This window comes from Tachysurus vachellii, chromosome 7 (assembly GCF_030014155.1).
Source record: "Tachysurus vachellii isolate PV-2020 chromosome 7, HZAU_Pvac_v1, whole genome shotgun sequence".
In the NCBI taxonomy this organism is placed as follows: Eukaryota; Metazoa; Chordata; class Actinopteri; order Siluriformes; family Bagridae; genus Tachysurus; species Tachysurus vachellii.
Window position 1 is genome coordinate 11,212,288 of NC_083466.1, and position 22,500 is coordinate 11,234,787.

A 22,500-nucleotide genomic window follows, 5' to 3' on the forward strand; every position below is an offset into this window, starting at 1 on the left:
GGAGGCCATTTGGAAGCGACAGAACATTTGATGAGGATTAAATAGGTACTTCGAGCGAAGTGAAGTGCGACTCTAAAGTCGCGTGGACGCGTAAAAGTTGAGTGAAGTTGAACCGCACACGCAGCGCAGGGCAGCGCACAGAGCGACGCGCCGCACGCACACTTACCCCTAACACACGCGAATGCGTCTTCGAAATGCTGCGCGCGTAACCGCGTTTGGTACAAGGAGCGTTGACTTGGTTCGGTTTCACATCAGATATGGAAGTCATGGAAGAAAAGGAGTCCAGGGAGTCGGAGCCTGGGGTCCAGACGGAAAGCCTCTCATTGATAATAAGCGATGAGGGAGAGGAGGCCAGTCCGCCTTACAGCGCGTCGGCACAGCGCACAGCAGGTAAACACAGCCATGTTCATAATCAGAGTGCTGAAACAGATCGAAGAGCAGTGTGTGTTTGCCGCGTTAATCCGGCTGATGAACAATAGCGCACAGCAGCATGGCCCCTTGCTTTCATTGGCTCCACTATAAACAAAGGCGGAATCCTGTGCCATGTCCGCACAGCGGTGCGCAGTCGCCACCCAGCGGAAATGAGCGCATCTGCCGACTCCTTCTGCGGAAGTACAAGGTGTCTGTTTTGGACAGGCCACAGGTTACCAACCCTGGACATGGAGAACCTCCAGCTTTCCCATTTAAACTAAAAAAAATGAAGTGTTAATTTGCGGATTAGTTCAACCAGAAGTGTTAGGAGCAGGAACATTGAATATTAAAATGTGCAGAGGTCAAGGATAGGAAAGCTAAAAGCTGTGTAGGTTTAAAGGACCACAGTACAGAAAATGCTGGCAGGGCTGACATGTCTAATCTGTCCACAGTACATGTCTAATTTGTCCAGGGCAGTGCATTAAACTGACACTGGGGGCAAATTCCCAGATCAGGGTCATAAACTGAGTTGATCAGTCAGACATTAATAAGTAAAGCATCCACTAAACCTGATGATTTCCTAGGCTGGAAAATCACATGGACAAGAACACATTGTTCTTGTCCATGATTCTCTACTACCGCATATGCCCACACCGGTAAGGTTTACCTCAGTTTTAATGGAATTGCGTGGAATTGCAAAACTACTACATTTGTTTATTAATCAGGTAGCATCTGTCTAAGCACCTGGTTTTATTTTAGGGCACTGTGCTGCCATTTACTGCTATTTATCCTGGCTGACAGTAACAAAATTTTGATATACATAGATCATAAAAATCTAAACTAGAGCTGGAAGCTGATATATTTTCCTTTTGCTTTGCTTTAGATGAAGACGACATGACCAATGGTCACATGAGAGACTTGACTCAAGCTGGTCTGATCACTCATGTGGACTCACCAGGGACGAGCTACTGGAGTGTTTCGGAGAGCCCTGAATCGCCCTTCCTGCTGTCCCCTGTTCCAGGGCCGTCTAGACACAAAACATCTCCAGCTAAATCAGGACGAGCATCACGGACCGGACACAGCCGCATCCCTGGCCGAGACCACCGCCGCTACTACCACGAACATTGGAGAACCGAGTACCTGATGGACTTTGACCCCAAGAGAAATGGAATGATCTGCATGGTCTGTGGCAGTTCCTTAGCCACTCTAAAACTGAGCACCATTAAGAGACATATCAGACAGAAGCATCCCGATTCCTTGCTGTGGAGCGCGTCTGATAAGGAGGTGATCCGTTCGGGGTGGGAAAACCATCTTAATCTAGAGACTAGTCAGACATCCTGTCCAGATTCAGCCATCGCCTCCGAGCCAGAGGAGACGCTAGAATGCGCCAGTCTTTCTACAGGTTTGTGCTTCAGGTTTAATATACATTTTTGAGTGTGCACAAGAGGCCCATAGATTGTTTTTATATAAAAGGGGTGGATGTTCATATGCAATAAAAGGAGGAAATAATCTAGAGCTATAGAGTGTTTTGAGAGAGCAAAAATAAATGACACAAAGAAACCACAAAACACAAATTAAAACAATACAACAAATAAGTTAAAAGGATTCACAGTTCAAATTGAATATAAAGATGAGCTACTCTATATTTTAAGGTCAGATACATATATTCTCTATGAAGAGGATTTAGTCATACCGAATATACTGATCATTGTAGACGTACACTGCAGATATATGACATAATCTCCCCACTTCCCCTAGACAAGCCTGGCAGTGCTGTGCTAGTTAAAACTGAGTCCCAGTCTGAGCCTAGCATGGTGAGCTCCTCATCGACTCAGGAGACTCTGAGTGTGTCTGCTGAAATGCTAGAGCGCTACGTGAACGACTCGCTGCACGCCTGGTTTCGCCAGGAGTTCCTAATGGAGTACCAAGCAGAGGCGGGCAGGCTGGTATGCATGGTGTGTAGCTGTCCCTTGCCCTCTCTTCATCTCGACCACATCAAGAGGCATGTGCTGGGGCAGCATCCCAACTCTCTGGTGTACAGTGCAGAGGAGAAACATCGAGTCCTGCAGAGCTGGGCCCAAAGCCAGGGTGAGAGACCACCTGGAACTTTTGGACAGGAAAGTGTAGAAAAGCCACAGGAAGTGAAATACATAGACTGGAAGTGAAGGATGCATTGAAGTGGGGAAGAAACAGAAAAAGGAACACGAAAGAATAGATGTATGAGAAAAAGGCTATTTTCAGAAAAAAGCACTAGCCTGGATTATTATGATTTCTCTTCACTAAAACACGAAATGATCTAAACTTATACACTTTATGGGTCGGATATCTTGGAAATATCCAGGATGACTGATTTCCAGGACTGAAGTTGATTGGAGTTGGAGTAGTTTATTTTATGTTCATATTTATTTGCTTTGCTTTACATATTCTGTTGCAACTCACACACATTTTAGTTTGTTTTTCTTCATCTAAATCTGGTTCCTCAACTAACCCCTCCTGTCTTTCATTCACTGTGGCATCTCTACACTTTCAGCTCTGAAATAAGAACACACAATATACAGTAGTGTGTCAATGCCATTTTTATGCTATTTTTTTTATATATATATATCCTACCACAGATTCTTCAAGAGACTATGTCAAGTCTGAGCCAGAGACCAAAGATCTGAGCATGAACAGCCCAGTGCCGTTCCCTTCCACAGAGCCTGACTCTCTCCAGCACAGTACAGAGCCATACAGAGTGTCTAAGAGGGAATCGGACGCCCCTCCTCAGATCGCCACCAACAGCAGGGTAAAAAACAGCTGTCCATGGCATCTACGACTGGATTATTTGGTTGCTATTGGGCCTCCGAGCATGCCAGGCTGCTTCTGCATGGTGTGTTCTGATGAGCTACCGGTGGTGAGAGTCAGCAGCTTTCGCAGGCACATACAGGACTGCCACCCTGAGACCAGCAATCTCAGCCAAAGAGAGAGAGAAGACATAGCCAGCGCCTGGACCCAAGACGGGGCCACAGAGGAGCCAGAAACACAAACAGAGCATGGTAAAAACACTGAGCAGAATTATTAAAGCCTAAAATTGTTTCTACCCTCCTGACATTATAAGTCTAAAGTGGTTACAGTGATACTCCAAATTTTCTAACCTAATCTCCATTTACCACATTTGTAGCAGATGTACGGATGATTTCCACCGACGAGAATTTTAGCTCATTTTCTTTACTGAGAAAACCTCTTTATTCAAAATGCACATATCATAGAAGTCTAAGCTCAGTAATTCATTCAATTCCATCAGCATATATTTTAAATGCATGACTAGATAAGGTGAACTCAAAACTAAAACCGGTGTAGTCTAACAATAAATGTCTTGTGCTGTCATAGTAAAGAGATAATAGCTCACCGAAGAGGTTTAAACATCTTGCTTGTAAACACTGGAGCAATACAAGAAAACACAATTCTGGTGGAGTCTAATTATGTTTGTAACCCATAGCCACAAATTCTTCCTGAAAGTCCTGAGGAGGACAAAGTTATAGTCCAATGTCAAAGTGACCCAGATCCTCACCCTTGCCCATTCTTCCTGCTTTCAACACATCAAACTCAAGAACTGACTGGTCACTTGATGCCTAATGGATCACACGTCTTAACAGCGTAACTAGATATTCAATGCTATTCATGTCACCTGCCAGTGATTCTGATGTTATGACTGAATGGTGAATGTGGTAAATAGTAAAATAGCCGAAAGAAAAAGGAATTAATCATATGCAATAGACTTAAATGAATAGACTTATTAATAGACTTTAGTAATTAATACTTAAATTAAGCTCCTTCAATAAAAATTTGGTACAGGATTAGAACTTTATATTGACCGCTTTTCTCTTTCTTTGGCAAAGCTTCCCCCAGCAACACACTCATTGAAAGCAAGCCGCTGTCTATAAAACCATCCTCCAGGCATAGTGGCATCCAGAAGGAAGATGGGGAAAGGTCGAAGATAATGTCGGCGCCCATTATCGGGCGACACAGCCACTACCCGGGTAAGGACCAGAGGCGTAACTACCAGGTGCGCTGGCGGATGGAGTACCTGATGGACTACGACTGCAGGAGGCACGGGCTGATCTGCATGGTGTGCGGCGCCACATTAGCAACTCTGAAGGTGAGCACGATTAAGAGGCACATCCAGCAAGTCCACCCTCACTCCCTGAACTACAGTTCTGAGGAGAAGCAGCAGGCAGTTCAGAGCTACAGCCAAGCAACACTAAATTTCATTCACTCGGACAACTGCTTCTCTGGTTCGGATCACAGTCACGGAGTACAGACTAACACTAACGCTAACGCCGAGCCCGACCAGGTTTGATGAACAGCGGGGGTGTGGGCATGCTTTCTTGCACTCAGGAAGATGATTACTGGAACATGCCAAAAATATGATCTCCACAGCTTTTTAGTTGGAAATGTCAGCTTGATTATAATTGTTTTTGTGCACTTTTTCTTTTTAATTTGACAATGTGCTTTCTGTTATCTGCTTGGAGGTGGAAAAAAGTAAAGTTGTTTCCTACAGAGGAATGATGTCACTAGCCTGAATAAGAATGAAGGACCTGTTTTTCCCCCTAAGCACCTTTTTATGCATCTGTATTTGTACAGTCTTCTGTGAGCTTTATTGATTGCTGCAGATTGCAGGGTTTAAATTACCAGAGGGATCATTTAGCATGGGGTCAGCAATGCAGTGGGTCGCACATTCAGCACTTAACAAAGCACTTGGTATGGGAGGGAGGCAAGGGAACTGTTATGAAGCATGACTTCTAGAGCAGCACCTTGTAAAGCACACACTGTGTAGAGTGAAGTTTCATGCATTTCAAAGTAACACACCATTACTGGATATCACACACGAGAAAATTCTTATCTTCTGGCAAAGTACTAGCTATTAATTAGGTATGTGATTTTTCAAAAATATCGTTAAATCACATCTTAATGAAATCAATATAGGCTAAGGCCCTTTGCTGCATCATAAATGAAATGAGGGAAATGAAGTCCATGTCTCAGGGAGTGTGTAATCTGGGCTTGCCATCTGTCCTGCAGAATCTTTTTTTTTTTTTAAACTGACTTGACCACTAACTAAATGATGCAATTAAATTCTCTACCAACTGAGTGGAAAAATGCAAGCAATTTGTTCATGTTCTTAAGTAATGAAGTGGAAGTGAAGTCATCTTCCTGCCTGTTTTCTACATGAAGTTGTGAAAAGTTAAAAGGAACCGAATGTCTTTTTTGGTTTATTATTTAAGCACTTACCGTCTGTTTTTACTTTGTTGTAGCTGTGTTTGGAATCCAGGTGGCGATGTTCAAACGATGGCATTTTATCATGTCAGAGGAGCTCTGATTAATCTTAATCCTTTCCTTTAAACGGAAAACCAAGGTACTTTGACCATGCTTCATTATGCACCATGCTAGATGCAAAGAAAAAACTGTGTAAAAAATGCTCACACACACATATATATATATCTCATGTTTCTCATTTTCAAGGCAGTGCATAAACACTTGTTAATCTCTTTGTTTAAAGATTTACTAAATGGACAAAACAGTGTAATTCCTTTTTAACATTTTTATTAATTTCATGTTGACAATTACATGGACCCCCCATTTTTTTACCAAAGCTCCCAGATTAACTTAATTCATTGCTAACAAACTCAACATGGATATTAATCACATCTAGACTTGAAAGCAAACAACCAAAGAAAACATGACTTCTGCAACTCCCTCCCCAACAGAGAAACTCCAAAAGAAATGACCACGAACATTCTGGCAGTTTATAGGGTTAAGTTAAAAAATACGCAGGTTTCTAACTGAAACACTATGGAGAAATAGGGCACGATATATAGAATGAAAAAGAGAGAGAAAGAAAGATTTGCGCCTATTTAAAATGAGCATTTCTTTATGTGCTGGGAAAGGAAGAAAAAAAAAAAGATTTAAATGGGGGGGGGATCATAATCTTTAAGCATCACCACACCCAAGAGTTACAGAACACATCAGTTAAGTAACACGAGGATACGGATATAAACAATGCACTCTTTGACCTGTTCGTAAGTGTCTCGGTGTGCAGTTTACATGGACACGTGAAAGGGAGGGGAAAAAAAAAACAACTTAAAAGCCTTAAATAAACATTCAGGATCCTGACTCTGAGACTACAATCAAGCTTTAAGGGAGATGTTATGTTCTTTACATCAATACCATGTTCAGTGAACTAAACCTTCATGAGACAATCCACACAAAGCAAATTTGCACTGCACTGGAACAGTTTCCAACACGAACTAGCAGGGTTGCATGCAACAGTCAGAATTCTGTATAAATATTAGTAGGACACATTCAGCAGATGGTAGACGTGTGTAGTAGTATTAGCAGTAGTTACTCTATTATCCCGGTGCTCATTTAACATGTTGGTGCATTAATAAATACAGTTGTACTTTTGACACTAAGAAGCCTACGATAAGAGTGCTTCCAGGTACATTTAAAGCAAGATTCAGGTAAAATGTTCAGTGCCAAATATAGAGCAGGCAAAAAGCAAAGTGCATTGAGGTTTATCCTCTTATATTTAAAGTCCCTTATAGATGTGAATGTATGAAGCCATTTTAGTCATGTTATAATAGCTCTATTGTAACAGCACACTTTCTTGTGAAACCAACAGTGTAAACGAATGCAATTAACAAAAAATGTGTTTCCAGCTTTTGGCATGTGTTAAATTAACAAAGCCTTTAATACACCGATTCAAAACCACTTATACATATAGTGTCATTACTGCTGGTCTCAATGCTGAACTGAGGCCAGAAGGCTGATCCCAGATCAGGAAAAAGGACCACTTTTATATGGGGTACTGAAATTAATCAGACTTCTTCCTGGTTCTCTTCAGAGCAGTAACAGGTTGCATGGTCGTCTTCACGAGTCTGAAGATTCTATACAAATATCTCAAGCATAAGAAGTATTAATACTACTCATTATGATGCCAGACTGGGGAGTCAAGAGCAGCTACCCTACATGTGACCTATTAATCATAATCATAATACATTTCCATGTGAACAAAGAACCGGAGCCTTATCCAGACGCCAAAGAATATTTGATATTAAATATAAAAAGCAATGCAAACTACTTCACAGCAAAGAGCTTGTTGTAATCTTACTATATATACACACACACATTTAAAAATTAACGCCAATAAGGGTAAAGCGAACTAGAGCGAATCGTCCCGGCTGAAGCAGTGTCCGTATCCTAATCAATCTGTATTTGTAAGTCGAGTAACAGTGTGTCACAATTTGTTTAGGGTGGCAGCCTGTGCAAACACATCCATCCTGGTTTCTTCTGTCCATGTTTCTCCCTGCAACATTTTCATTTAATTCGCTCGTTTTTTGTCATTTTTAAGTAAAGACATTAGTTTCCAAGTCCAAGCTTTTAGGACGCTTCAAAACCAGGTCAAAGATTCGATCTAGTTCACACACCCTGCCAAAAAAGAACATTCGGTTGTGGAATTATGTCATTTCCTGCATTTGAGTCACCAGCTTCAGTAAGCGTCTTCACCAAGCGTCTTCCCTATTGTTCGTAATTAAGCTTCAGAGTTAACATTGAGGAATATTGAGAAGCTTCAGAGATTTTAAAGAGACTAGCTGGTTCAGTGCATATGGCTGGTAAGAGGTTTATAAGGAGAGGTTAAACTGGGGTGAGGTGGAAGCTAGAGATACAGGGATTCTGGAGGTGGTCATGAAGGCATGAGTGAGGTGCATCATTCTGCTTTACTGCGCTTTGCTGCTTTGGGGAGCTTCTCCTGAATCCTGGTTGGTTAATAAAAAAAGAGAAATGAATGAGGTTAATATATTTTAAATACTAAATGGTGTATAAATGAGTCAATGCACATTAATAAATAGATAAGGTTATAAAATAATATCATTATGGTTCAATAGCTTAATCTCCCTTAACATGTGAGAGAAATCGTTTATTATCCTTTATGTTTTACTTCAAGTTCCCCTGAGTGACGTGAAAGAAACAAGAAGTCACTAACGACTGCTTGAGAGTTACTAAAGCTAAGGTGAACTTAAAGTAAAAAGAAATAAAGTATAAAAATATATATCTGCATTTCTGATGATGCTAATAATAAGGAACATGTGGGTTTTTAAAACAAAACAAAAAAAAAACCCAACATTGTTAAAAAAATCAATTGTTAAATCAATTAATCTAATATTTTATTTTATAACATGGTTAGAGGTTACTGTGAGATTGAACTAATTAATCAAAGACCTTTTTTTTTTTTTTTTTGGGAAAACTTTTTTTTTTTCCAAGGGATGTCATAGAAATGTACATAAAGATAAATCATTTAGTTTACTATTTAGTTGACATTTACATGTAGGCGCATGTACTACACAACTTTTAAAATGGTCAGATTTTTTTTTTCCCCCCTTTAAAAAGTCCATATTTTAGATCAAGGGTCTAAAATGTTACGGTCCTAAACAACTTCTCTCAATTATATTTTATAAATAAATAAATAAATAAATAAATAGATCTAAATCTTTTTGAAGGAAAATTGTTTACCAAATGAATAAGACAATAATACAGCTTTTTCACATCAGGACAATTGTTACATGATGTTCTTATTCTTTTTAGAATTATTTGTACCTTTTTATCTTAACAAATTCCATTATTTACACGTACATCGTTAACTTTATATCTTTCACCCAGTGCTCACAAAGAGCATATATGCATACTGTCCATTTTATTAGGAAGACCTCCAAAGTCATTGTTATCTAATCCACCAATGAGCTTATCAGCTTCAGTTAATGTTCCCAAACATGTGAACTGAACGTGTTTCTCAGGAACACAAACATTTTAGATATTTTGTTTTTTTTCTTTTTCTGCCCCATTTCAATTCACAAAAGGAAGGAAAAATCCCAATGAGGGAATGATTGCTCATAGATGTTACTGAACATTAAGTGTAAAACACTTGGTTGTAACAGCGTCTCTCTTAAATGCCATCGTTTATTATTTCCTTCCGTACAGCATTATTCACGCTTACTGTAACATTTTGATCATCAGAAGAAACTTACTTGGCCACTACAGAATTAACCTGAGTGCGTACAAGGTCGATGTAGCGATCAATCTGGGTCTGAAAAAAAAAAAAAGCAGCATGGATTAAATAAGGCTAATAAGCAAATGGCTCCTTTCAACACATTAAGTCAGATATAAAGTGTTGCATGGTTTCATTTTAGTTCACTATGGAGACAGCAAAGTGGGTTATCATGGTTTTGAGGTCACAGCATAACTTTGAGAAAAAAAAGGAAGGAAGGTTGAGTAAAAGCACTAATTATAACGTTTCCTGATTGTATCTAATGTAGCTGAAGATGATGCCTGTGACATTTCATACTTGTGCACAAAGCACAACCTCCAACGTGTATTAAAACAAGAAACAGAATATTAAGAGTGCACTTACCTTGTATTTCTCATACAGTGGTGGTACAGTAAAGGCAAGAATATCCACTGGAAGAAAAAAACAAAAAACCTTCCTATTAAACTCAACTTAAGCTATTAACAAAGATTTATTTCTAAAAGACCTTAAACGTAGCATAGCGCTTCCTAAGCAGGTGAAAGCTTACCGAGAATGAGGATGGTGATACCATTGAATACGGCACCCACGTATGTCATCAACCACATGACCACAGCCAGCTGGAATAATCAAAAGCCAAGTAAGTAAACATACACACGGTTAGTAGAGTGCTAGATACACAGACTAGACAGACAACAGACCAGAGCAGCTGCAATCTAAACTCAAACGACTGTTTGTAATCATTTGCTTATGAATAGTTTTATTGTGCATGGATGTGTGACATAATGAGCAGGCAGCCAATTATAGATTCTGTGAACTGCTCCTGTGTCTCTGGAGGGTAGACTGTTCTAGGTCAGTCCTCCAGCTCTTTAAACCTCTGCACTATTTCCTCTGAATACCATCCGCTCCCACTCGCAGTCATCACATGATTAAAGAGGCTTATCAACACATCTCACTCATACAGCTTGGGTGTGTGTTACAAATTTCAGCATGTGTAGCAATGTGTGTGTATGTGAGAGGGAGTAACTCAGTGTAACTGAGACACGATGGACAAACAGAACGCTATCTTTTGCTGTATTTTAACGACTTTACCTATCATACAGATTAGAAATTAATCAAATAGGGGCAGAGAGACCTGCGTCAACTTTCTGTTTCATTCTGATGAACTGACCTTGAGGGAATCTACCAAGTCTTCGACCAGGAAGAGACGGCACATTTGCTTGAGTGCACGGTTGATGTAGGTCAGACACGAGTCCACGTGCTTGCGGAAGGTCTCAGGAGCCAAGCTGACATCCTTCTCCATCAGTTCCCTGCCACAAGCATACAGGTCAACCAAACTATCCCAACAGCTACATTACTACACGCTACTGAGCGCAGATGCACCCTTAAATATCTCCAGGACTTAGAGAGGAGATGAAAATAAAGCATAAAATGAACATGTTTAGTTTAAGGTTGTAATTATATACATTCAAATTACTGATAAAAAAATAACTATTATTAACTCACTGGAGCAGGGGTGGCTCACCTGAGCTAACAAGATTCAAAGAGTCATTGGGATGAGCCTTGGCACTGCCATTACACCCATGAGCAAGGCCCGTTAAATATTTGAATAATCGTTCCCTTTTCCCTCGTACTCACTGGCAGAACAACTTTCAGAAAAACGGCAATGCCACCATAAATAAACTATTTATTTTTAGAGATCTGTCTCGACCTGGTTTCTGTCAGTAGTGTCAAACATCAACATAAACACAGAAAATCTAAACCTCTTTGCCGAACAATGTGCCAAAATGGATAATGCTTAATTATAAATAAAAGCTAGGAGTAGAACTAAAGATTTCATACCTACCATTCATTACCTCAGTCCTCAACACCACCCTTATATACCCAAACAAATTCCTCACTCTCACTAACAAAAGTACACACCAATACAGCACAATCCTCATTTGGTAAACGTGAATGATTTTTGGTAAACAAAAATGTGTCAGACATTACTTCAAAAAACACTAAATTTTCAAGAAACCCGAGTAATTTGGGCATAGCAGTGTTTACTTAAAGTCTTGTCTAGATCAAAAACAAAAATCAGGGCAATGTTGTGTAATAAAAGCTGCAGGATACTGGCTGTGCAAATAAATGCTTAGCACCATCTGATTATTTCACAACATCTCATTATTTTAAACTGTCTAGAAATTATCTAACTTGTTTTGCACATTTTTTTAAACCCCTAATTTGGCTTCCACCATTAAAACACAGGAGATACTGAGGCTAGTGCACTTCTTATGCATAAAATCACGTGTGAGTCAGAATTGTTTGTCTTACTTGAAGGGGTGTCCTTCGCTGGACTTCTGCACGGCCTGGATGACGGATTTGTATACACGGAAGGAGATGGTGACACAAAGCAGTGCCAGGAGCATGTAGGAGATGATGCTGATCACGCTGAACGCTGCCAGAGACAGCAGCAGTAGCAGGGAAATGCCAAACACCAGGCCTGATTTTTTAGGGTCCCGCCAGTACACCAAGTCATACACTGCAAGACAGAGAATGGTTGTGTGTGTGTGTGTGTGTGTGTGTGTGTGTGTGTGTGTGTGTGTGTGTGTGTGTGTGTGTGTGGTGAGAGCAAGAAATGAGGAAAAACTATTAATACAAATCATGCACAGACTTGCCCACACCTGTACTAGAAACATCTATGATATTTAAATATCTGACATTCAAAGAGTTTACATTTTCGGTATGGGTCCATATAGTAATTCAGAGTTCTTTAAATGTCCACCACTGAAGCGTTAAAGGAATCTTTTATGTAAGTCTTATATAAGCAACCAGTATGTACAGAGATGCCTTTAGTGCATATTCAGAGTTGTAGACTTTCCTCACAACCTACATCTCTATTCGTTCTAGGACGCCTCCATGGACGCTACAAGATCTGGTTCATGTGAGCACATACCGCATTTAAAAGTTGTGCTCTAGACTCTTTCCCTATACATTAAAAATACTGACACACGGACACATGGGATGTGGTAGCTCACTGGTTAAAGGTGTTGGACTACTGAGTGGAAGGTCATGAGTTCGAATCCCAGGTTCACTAAGCTGCCACTGCTGGGCCCCTGAGCAAGGCCCTTAACGCTCAACTGCTCAGTTGTATAAATTGAAATAAAATGTAAGTCAGTCTGGATAAGGGTGTCTGCTTAATGCCAGAAATGTAAATGACACACAGCATATTGAATCCTGTTAATTTAAAGTTCCATAAAGGAAGTATTCCTGCATTGAAAATACATATTTGAGATGAGAAACTGCAGCTATACACCTGCTTTATTTTACAACGAATACAATTAATCTAATACTTTTAATACAATATAATTACTATAGTAACAATTCATTCACAAGGACTTGCAAAATGGATATTCTGCAGTACATAATCTAAGTCTCACTCAAGATAAAATTACATAAAACAATGACTCGCATGACTCAATGTAAAAAAAATGGTTTAAAAAACCTGAGATAAAAAAAAATTGTATTGTAATTATAGAGAAATAAGCGCAATAAAACACTACGGGACATGGTGTTATTGAAAAATAATCAGCTTTGAAGTGGCAACAGTGGCTCTTCTTCGCTTAGAAGGCTAGACTGTGTATTTTCTATGTGTGATTTTAGAATATCTAATGCTATTCATCTACTGAAAACAATTTCTCAACTGAAAACATTATGCTAGAATAAAAAATAAACAAGTCGCATGCTAAAAATGTTTACAAAAACTGTGTCATCGTGATATAACTGCAACACAAAGGACCAAGGCCGACGATTCACAGCCTCAGAAAGCACACCATTGTTTTCACTGCTCCGTTTCAGCTGCACTGAGGCTAACAATGAGCACTAACATGGGGTTTCCTTCTCGCCCTCTGCAGGGGTCTGAGTCTTTCCCAGCATGCTTTGCTTAGTGCCCAGAGGGAGCCAGCATGGACTGAGTGCTCATTCATTATCCCTCCCTCTCTCGCTCTAGCTCTCCAAAGCGGCCCCAAATACACCAGCACGTCCCAGCGGTAGCCAAACTGCAGTGGCCTCTTTTCAGTAGCAGCACTGTTAAGCTCTTAAAGGCACCGGTGCTGTTTATATGAATTGTTTGACCATGTGTGTTCAGACATTTAAAAAGCACACAGTCATTGCAGACCCATATAGAACCTTGGAAGCTAAAAAGTGCCGTCATAAATGTTTGTTATTAAAAACAGCAACAGAATGTCAATTACTAAAAATGTTTTATTTTGAACTCTGCAATAAAATCCATAAAAAGTATGATTCATTGTTTGTCTGCAGTTTCCTGACAGAAAACAATAATTCTGCAAGTCAGCTTTAAAAGACAAAAACAAGGTCACTGATGTCTGCTGCTTTATTTGTCACTGCTAATCTCTACACTGCTCCAGTCTGAGGAAGCTAACATTTGGTAAATGGTAGAAAATTGCGGATAGCCAAAAGGGAAACATTCAACCAATCAGAAAAAAGGCAGCATTTCTATTTCTAGATCAATTCAAGCTTACAATGGCAAGAGAAGTGTTACCTAGTTTCATGTTGTCTTCATAACATTCTAGTATTCATACCAGCTGTACTCAGGTCTCTATGGATTTCAAGACATCCTATAAATATCACTGTGGAATTCAGTGCAGTGAATTATATACATGGGCTTCAGAACCAACTGCAGACAATACAAGAGGCAGAAACACCAACGTTCTCTATAGAAAACCGTGATACATTTCACATGTGGTATAAAAATATGACTAATACAATCACAAAATCCATTCACCATCCAACAGCATGCTTTGTACTGCGTGGCAGTTATCTGATTATTCAACATTATTTCTTCAGGTCTGTTCAGGATGAGTGTTTTCTGCCCTCAATCTTTGGTAAAATTAAAATAAATTGAAATAAAAAGTTCTGTATATGGTTAAAGAATGCTGTACATGTTTCTGCACTCGAGATCTAAACTGCCCGTCTGTGTGTTTTGTCCAGAATGTTACCAAGTGACCGTATTTTAGGGTGTAATGACACAGGCAGGATTTTAAGGATGTGAGGCAAGTTAAAAACCTAATAGCTTGCCTTTCGGAGAACATAGCCAGAGCCAAAAGCACAACTTGCTGTATTTCCATTAGAGGAAAAAGGATATTATCAATCTGTCAGGCATGAGGATGATAATTTGCTGTACTGACGTAGAAAAAAATAAATAAAAAAAGTACTGGCACTTAAACCAATTTAGCTTTTTTCACTCCCTCTTTGGTAGTACAACTGACAATTCGAACTTCACCGGCTCCGATACTCAAAAGATACATAGATATTCCAAAAGCATGCAACTTGGTAACCAAACTGTTAAGAGATTTTGTTTATTATTAAGGCGTTCTTTGAGTGCAGGGTTAGCAGGCTGACAGCCTAAAGTGAAGACTTTACCTGTCAGGTGGGTTAGTATTAGTGCCAAGACATGCTCTGCAAGGTGGTAGGCTTCTGCCACCCAGATGTCGATTGCCTCAATCTCTTTGGTTAGCGAGGCATCTGGCTGGTTCTCATATGGAAGAGTGCAAGGAGAGGGATTTGAGCAAGTTAAAGACTCAGACTGCAATAAAGGTTGTGAAAGTACTTCCTTTGCAGAGACTGGAATGTCTTTAGGAATGCTCATATCAAACTGTTGGTCAGGACTACTCCCAAGCTCTTTTAAAGCACAGATCGTAAGGCACTCTTGCTCCAAGTCCATGATCATAGCAGAGGAAGAAGGAGCATCAGATACGTGTTCCTTAGTGGTCTGTACTGCACCAAGGCTTTGAGATTCTTCATCCTGCTGAGATTTCAAACACTCTCTCATAAACTCCACAAAACTATCTGTTGAAGATGTTGTAGAAGATTTTGTCTCAGTTGACTCGAGTTTGCTTGGGGTTTCTTGGGATATCTGCATATCTGGAGTATTGCACTGGATTATTTCATCTGGTTCGGATTCTGCGTCAATGGACTCAGATATGTTTGTTGTGTCCTCAGATATCTGTATGTCAGGAACTTTACGATGGACCATTTCATTTTGTTCTGCTTCAACAAACTCGGGTTTGATTTCGGGTTCTGGAGATATCTTTTTATGTGGATCATCAAACTGGTTTATTACATCTGGTTCAGTGTTGGTTACCAGTAGTCCCTCAGTTACATCACTGGACACAAATTCAGAGATCACATCAATGATATTGCTGGATGGATCATTATGAGAAGAGGAAAACTGAGCAACTGCGCTCTCTTGGAAAGACGGCAACTCTTCCTCCTGCCTAGTCATGTAATCCTCATCCTCAATCAATGAAAAATTCCCTGAATCAGATTTTGTCTTCTTGTCCTCAATTTCTACACTCTGATCATCTAATTCAAGATGTGGCATGGTATTTTGAGAAGACAGAGGCTCCACAGGGACATCTACTGAAACGTTAGCAGGAGAGGGCTCTGATTCGGCATCATAACTCTGCTTATTTTCATCAACAGGCTCGTCAGTTGTATCAACAGTTTCCTCACATGACTGCACAGCCGACACAGCTTGATTTTGAGGAGAGTCAGATTTTAGTAACTTGTTTGTGTCCCCATAATTTACAGCAAACACACCAGAATTCAACTGGTCTTTTAGGGCCAGTTCCTCACTAGTATAATGATCCAAGTAAGTATCTATATCACTGGACTCAAAATCATTTGTGAGATCATCATAATTAGGTGGAAGGTCAGGAACAATTTCTGTATTTTCGTGTGATTTTAGATTGTTGATGGAAGATTCTCTGGAGGTTTCATCTGTATTCAGTGGGACAGTTGACGGTGTTTGAGAGTCCTCGAAGCTATGACTCTTTGAGGGAAGGGAAGTCTGGTGAACGGTGTCCTTGCTATCATCATCATCATCGTTGATTATCTTATGTTTTGGAGAATATTCTCCATCAGAATCTGCAATATTTTCCAGTGAGATAAGGTCATCCATTTTTGGAGCAGACTCTTCAAATTCTGATCTTGAAATATCAGAAAGCTCCTCAGATGATTTTGAAGCCTCTGTTGCAGGTTCTTGTATTATCTGATATCTCTGCTCATCCTCCTCCTCTTCTTCTTCTTCTTCAGGCTCCACTTCATAATCACTGAGAACCTGTTCCTCTGTTTCAATGACATTAATAATGGGCACCTGAAGACCCCGTTTCTCTTGCTCATTTGGAATAAACTGCTTGTCTGTAGAAACTCCACCTTCGACAGCATCATCATTACTGACACCACTTGCATCTTCAATAACTGTATCATCAGATTCACCTGAGCTGTCAGCTTCAAGGATCTCTACACCCTCTGTACCAACACCTAGAGTGGCAGATTGCTGTTTTGTATTAGAGTCAGCCTGGGGAATAGGGGGTAAAGACTCCAGAGATGGAGCCTTAAAACAATCAGTTGGTGCAGCAGATGTTATCTCCTGGGTTTGAGTAAGGCAAGATGGTTCTTGTGTATCCACATCAGGTTTGTCTTGTTTGTCCCACATGTAGGCTGTAGGTAAAAATCTGAGATCAAATTCGGACTCATCCTCAATAGCATCTTGCTTAGACTGATTAGAATCATCGATGGATTGTTTGGACACTTCGTCAGGGATGTCCATAAACTCATTAGGTACACCTACGAAAGATGAAGAGATTCCTGATGCATCTAAATCTTTGCTCTTCATCTCATCAGATGGACATTCAGGCATTACAGAAGACTCTTTAATCTCATCAAAGTCAGATTCTGCAATGTTGAAGTTAGGCGCTGGTGGCAAATGAGCCCTCATCCAGTCAGCAGTATCCTCAAAGTCACTTCCACGCCTGGAATCACCAAGTATCTCAAAGGGTGATTCAGGAGAATCTTGTTCACTTGAAGTGGGTTTTTTCTTAATGGATGAACGAAGAGTGACTCCATGAATCTCAGAATGAGACTTTTCATAATGGCGTTCTCTGAAATGAAACCCTGTATCACTCCAATCAGAATCATTCTGCTTCGCAGCCAGCGCTTCCAATGCTCTGATTCGCTCAGACACAGGGGATATCTTTATAGGAGAAGAATCTTGTTTTTGCGATGCAAGTGATGATTCAAAAAGCTCTCTTTTCTCTTGGAAACTACGATCCTTGGTTCCAATCGCAGTAATGGAGTTATCGTTTCCATAAGTCCCAGGAGAAAATGAACTTGGCTGGGAGGAAAAGCGAAGTGAGGTAGGCACGCCTTCTGATTGCTTCTCAGAGTCCAGTGCCACCCGTTTGTCTGCATCCGATTAACAAGTAGGAAGGAAGAGAGGGAAAGTGGAGAGGAAACAAAAATCAAGGCACGCTATTTTCTTAAAGATATGCTAAAGTGGAGGGCCATACTTGAAGCTCTGGTGAAAGCAAACTGTTCACCTTGATATGCATTTTATTTGAATTTAAGCATCTCAAGTGCTTTAAAAATATACCTTCCCTAGGAGATTAGTTTAAGCCAAAGACAGGCCCCAAAAACTTTAGCAATCAGCAGTTAGACTAGCACTTTAAACAGAATTCCCAGGATGGTGACCATCCATGTTGGTGCAGCTGAAGCAGTCATGCATTGCAAGGTTCAATGGATTGCCTTTTTTTGCATGCCAGTTGCATAATGTATGCTTTAAGAATCTAAATGAATGGAAGATGCTTGCTTTGTGAAGATCAAACAGTCCTGAACATTACATTAGCTCCTTTACTATTAAGAAAGTGTCCCCTTACTGGTGCATCTTTAACACTAGTGAAAGCATAGATTTAAACTGCACTAAAAACGCAGAATTACCACACAAAAATAATTTAAATAGACTGACGAGGCCATAAAGAAGTCTATACACAACAGTGTATAATATCAGAGCCACAACAAGCGCATGCTGTCTAAGTACCAAAGAGCAAATACACCCCATCTGTTGTTTCCCATAAATTCCATCATGGTTTGAGCCCGTTGTTAATCTAAAATAGCAGTGCAGACATGAGACAAAGATAAAAATAGGCAATAGTTAAATAACTAAAGGGGAACTATTGAGATTCCTAATCCTAACTTGTGGTAAGATATTGCATGCATAAGCAGAAATGTTTAGCTAGCAGCCTTAGCCATGGAGGGAATAGCCTGGAGCAGGCCTTGTGGTCGATCCCTTCCCTGTGTCACTCTACCTGCAGCACCAGTAAAGATGGGAAGGAGGAGCCTTCATACACATTTAGTGGCCGAGGAGAAACATCAAGGACAGGATTCCTTCGGGAAACCAACCTGATCCATTTTTAGGATTCTGCTCACATACAAAGTGAACTTGAACCCTTGTAGGTCAAAATAATGTGTCAATCTTGGGATTATACCAGACCCACAGCACCATTCTTCTAATATGTGCCTGCTGCTGAGAGATTAATAAAAAGCACAGTTAAAGCATCTGTGAGGGTTTTGGTTTCCGGTTTGTAGCCAATGTTAGATTTGGAGAGTGATAGCCATACAAGACAAGCGAAACTATACTGGACCTTTGGTTTTTAAATCAACAATGAAAAGGGGGTAAGAAATTCTCGATTTCTGGATGTACTCAAGAATGGTTATCATCAGGGATTACGACGATCAAAATGGCTGGTCAACCTGGCTGTTGTACTGTAGGCATGATGTGGGGCAGCAGAGGACCAACTGTGCCAAGCTCAAATGCAAGGTTAAGAGAGAATGTCCATTTTAATTTACAATTTGGTCCACAATCTATGAGCAGAAACATGAAGAACAGAACACACACATTCCATTCAAAGTAATGAATAACTATAGGCATGGCACATGGCTTTGGAATAGATTTTTTCACCATGACTTGAACAATGACTTTTTTCAGTTACATTCCTGTCCTCTGATTCATAATTTTGTTATAGCAGGTGGCGTACCCTGGTATCCTAATAGTTTCACCTTTACTACCTACTGTTGTGTGGCTACCTACTCAGGAGGGTGGCACTAGAGAGAGGGATTGAGAGCACTGTAGCTGCAGCTGAGCAAGAGATCACATTCTTAGAAGAAATGGGAGAGAAGATATAGAGAAGAGAGGATAAAAATGATAGAAAAGCAAGCCAGCAGCAGAAGAAAACTATACACTTGCCTTGAGAAGACTGAATGAGAGATACAGGCGAAGAGGAAAAAAAGGAATCTGAAAAAATAAAGAGGACAGAAGAATGAGAGGAAAATAGAATCAAAGTAGATACTTATTATACTTTAAAAATTAAAAAAATAACGGATAATAATACCGCAGCGCCCACTCGTACGCCTCCTCGGCCATCTCTTTCAATTACACTCAAAGCAAAGCAAACAAAGCCATCTTTTCTGTGCTAAATCAGTGTTAATTTAGAAGAGATGACGTGTGAATAAAAACGATAGATTTTTGCTACTATCGGAACCTCGCACATGCATACTAGCGATGTAAATCTAACCAAGGTTACCCTGCTTCAAGACAACATCCTGACAACTTTCTCCACAAATCATTAACCAAATTTTAACCAAAACCAGAAATAATTTTTCTTCAAATTCCTGCCATAGATTAAAACATTTGACCCAAACAAGCACCTACACAATGCCTCATGGGCAAGAGTTATGTAATCTATGTAGTGAATCCATTTTGTGATTACTCTTCGGAAACTGTGATACTGAAAATCACTGCAGGTTCTAAGACTTGGTCTTCACATTTTCACACATTTAAAATGCACAAACACTAGGCTTTTATACATTATGGTGGCTCCATATTCACAATCCAAATGAGCTCAAGGAGTGACAAGCTTGTGCGTGAACCTCTGATGCGTTACTGGACTAACCTGCTCCCTTCAATCACAAGAGGACTGAGTTGCATTGGCAGTACATTGCTGCCAGACAGCAATTCTGGCTCACCCGCACCCTAACCAGGGCAAGTGGAACTGGCTGGAGATTAGGAGTGCAGACCTGCCACACAACATTCTCGCCACACCCTACAATAAGGTCCTTTCACTACAGGACGCACCCTGGACCACACCGTGCATCATCTAGTTTCACGCAGGCACGCCTAGCAAATTCTCAAAAGCTAATGTACATTTCATTAGTTATTAAAAACAATATTCCCAAAGCAAGGTCTATCTGCAACTAAAGGCAAGACAGATACAAGTGAATAAAGAAACTCAGCGACCACATACGCCATCTTGTACTTTTTTTGCAAATAAAAATAATCTATGCATTGCAAATTATAAGTACATTTAAGTTAATCAAACAAATCCAAAATAGCAGTCATTCTCAAGAATGAAACAGCTTAATGTTACGAAAACTTTTGAATCTATTAGGCTATACCCAAAATTTTGCAACTGTTTTAGATACAACACTAAAACTTATTTTGGGCACGCTAGTAAATTAGCTCATATTTATCACAGGTAGCATTTCATTGTCTGACTCTACAAATCATATTGTTTTTAAATAACTATATTTAAAACATCAATACAACCATAATCCCAAAATATGGTAGTATTGGGCCATAAGCTGCCAGATCAGGGTCAATGCATCTTGATATAGATTCTACAAGTCACTGGGATTTAACAAGAGAAAAGCGATCACTCCAATTAAGACAGAAACATTTCATCATAAAGGTGAACCATCAATTTGGAGTGACAATTTATTCTAACTGGACAAAAATTGTGTCAGCACTTTTCCCCCCCTTTAACATATCTGTTTATCACCACCATTAGCCAATGTTTACACACAGGTCCTGCAGACACAATTTGCAGTTACCACACAGTCCTCTGTTAATGACTGGTCCAAAGGCCATTGAGATAATTTAGTAACGTCATTAACTGAAGTCAACAAGCAATGCAACACTCGTTATTTTTTCCCCCCCAGAAGTACTCAAAAAAGTCTGATTTAATCAAAAATAGATTTTTCTGCACATTAATCTATATAATTGGAATCATTCATCAAGGAAAACTTTGTTTACAAATGTTATTTTCAGTCCAGGGCAACTTTAATAAAATTCTGACAACCACAACAGAATTCTCCCCTTGATATTGGTTTCAGTGCGTCAGTGCCAATATATAGATATCGCTGTAAAAATGTAGCTATGTTTCCTCTCTAAAAAGCTTAGACATTACACCCATCGCAAAAAGAAATATCAGTTTGCAGTGGGTGGGAGTAAGAACCCACACAAATCCATACTGCATAAGGTTAGAAACTTCAGCATGACAACTTGTGCATAGTTCCTTTGAAACAAGTATTCTGGCACTGAACAATTAAATCATACATTCAAAAAAAAGTGTGAAAACCCGAAGGAATCCTGTTGATTTTATCTTAACTACATGGTCATATGACCGACACCATCACTCTTTTGACCTTGTTCAATTTTTAGATTAGATTTCATTTCTACATATCTTAGCTAAATTCAAGTTAGCAAGCTTTTGTCAGAAAGCCCAGTTTTGTTCAGGATTATTGGCAGCTAATTGTTAATTGCAGTCTAATGACAGTTTACAGTAAACGCAATTCAAATCCTTTTTCACTTGAAGCTTATGAAGACATTTTCCCACATTTTCAGATCACACCAGGTTCTTATCCGCTAACATGTAAGAGGAGACGTAATTCCTGACGAAATTCGGTACAGTATTAGCAGTACATATCTACATATGCAGTAGGTCTTACAATGGCCCAGATACCAATCCTGACATATGTGACAAGACGACATTACTGTCATCGGAGGGCATTGACCTGATCTGAGTGGCAGTTACCATGCCAACAATTTCAGCTTTGTTGTTGAGTACTAAATTATAAAACTCAAAGCTAGACTAGGCAAATAGGTCTGCCCAAGTTAGAACCTGATCACATTACTTATCCAAGGAACTGATTGCTTGGACATACACTTTACACACAATTCAGTTGCCTTTTAAATGCTTTAGGGGCCTTTGCATGGTAATGTCAATGGTAATTGATAATGTCAATATGACATTAAAATAAACAACACTACAGCAAGTAAAAAAGCAATGTAATCTTTACTAGATGAATACAAAGACAATTTTGTGAATGCAAATGAAATGTATTAACATTAACTC

At 39.7% G+C, this 22,500-nt stretch overlaps 2 protein-coding genes across 5 annotated transcripts in view; one reads left to right on the forward strand and one right to left on the reverse strand.

The window, feature by feature from the left end:
• Positions 1-5,981, forward strand: part of zfta (zinc finger translocation associated) — a 6,128-nt gene extending 147 nt beyond the window's left edge. The window contains exons 1-5 of one of the 2 annotated variants that reach the window (XM_060874273.1): positions 1-390; positions 1,295-1,813; positions 2,170-2,499; positions 3,027-3,446; positions 4,290-5,981. The exon at positions 1-390 is cut by the window's left edge and continues 147 nt beyond it. In XM_060874273.1, the coding sequence (XP_060730256.1) occupies positions 258-390; positions 1,295-1,813; positions 2,170-2,499; positions 3,027-3,446; positions 4,290-4,750 (1,863 nt within the window). In that variant the 5' untranslated portion in view covers positions 1-257 and the 3' untranslated portion in view covers positions 4,751-5,981. The remainder of the gene's footprint in view (positions 391-1,294; positions 1,814-2,169; positions 2,500-3,026; positions 3,447-4,289) is intronic. The other variant, XM_060874274.1, reaches the window with a different exon arrangement.
• Positions 5,975-22,500, reverse strand: part of rtn3 (reticulon 3) — an 18,908-nt gene continuing 2,382 nt past the window's right edge. Inside the window, exons 2-9 of one of the 3 annotated variants that reach the window (XM_060874277.1) lie at positions 19,554-19,601; positions 14,891-17,716; positions 11,783-11,990; positions 10,638-10,776; positions 10,017-10,086; positions 9,854-9,900; positions 9,471-9,529; positions 5,975-8,204 (exon numbers count right to left, since the gene is read on the reverse strand). In XM_060874277.1, the coding sequence (XP_060730260.1) occupies positions 8,156-8,204; positions 9,471-9,529; positions 9,854-9,900; positions 10,017-10,086; positions 10,638-10,776; positions 11,783-11,990; positions 14,891-17,716; positions 19,554-19,601 (3,446 nt within the window). In that variant the 3' untranslated portion in view covers positions 5,975-8,155. The remainder of the gene's footprint in view (positions 8,205-9,470; positions 9,530-9,853; positions 9,901-10,016; positions 10,087-10,637; positions 10,777-11,782; positions 11,991-14,890; positions 17,717-19,553; positions 19,602-22,500) is intronic. The other 2 variants (XM_060874275.1, XM_060874276.1) reach the window with 2 other exon arrangements.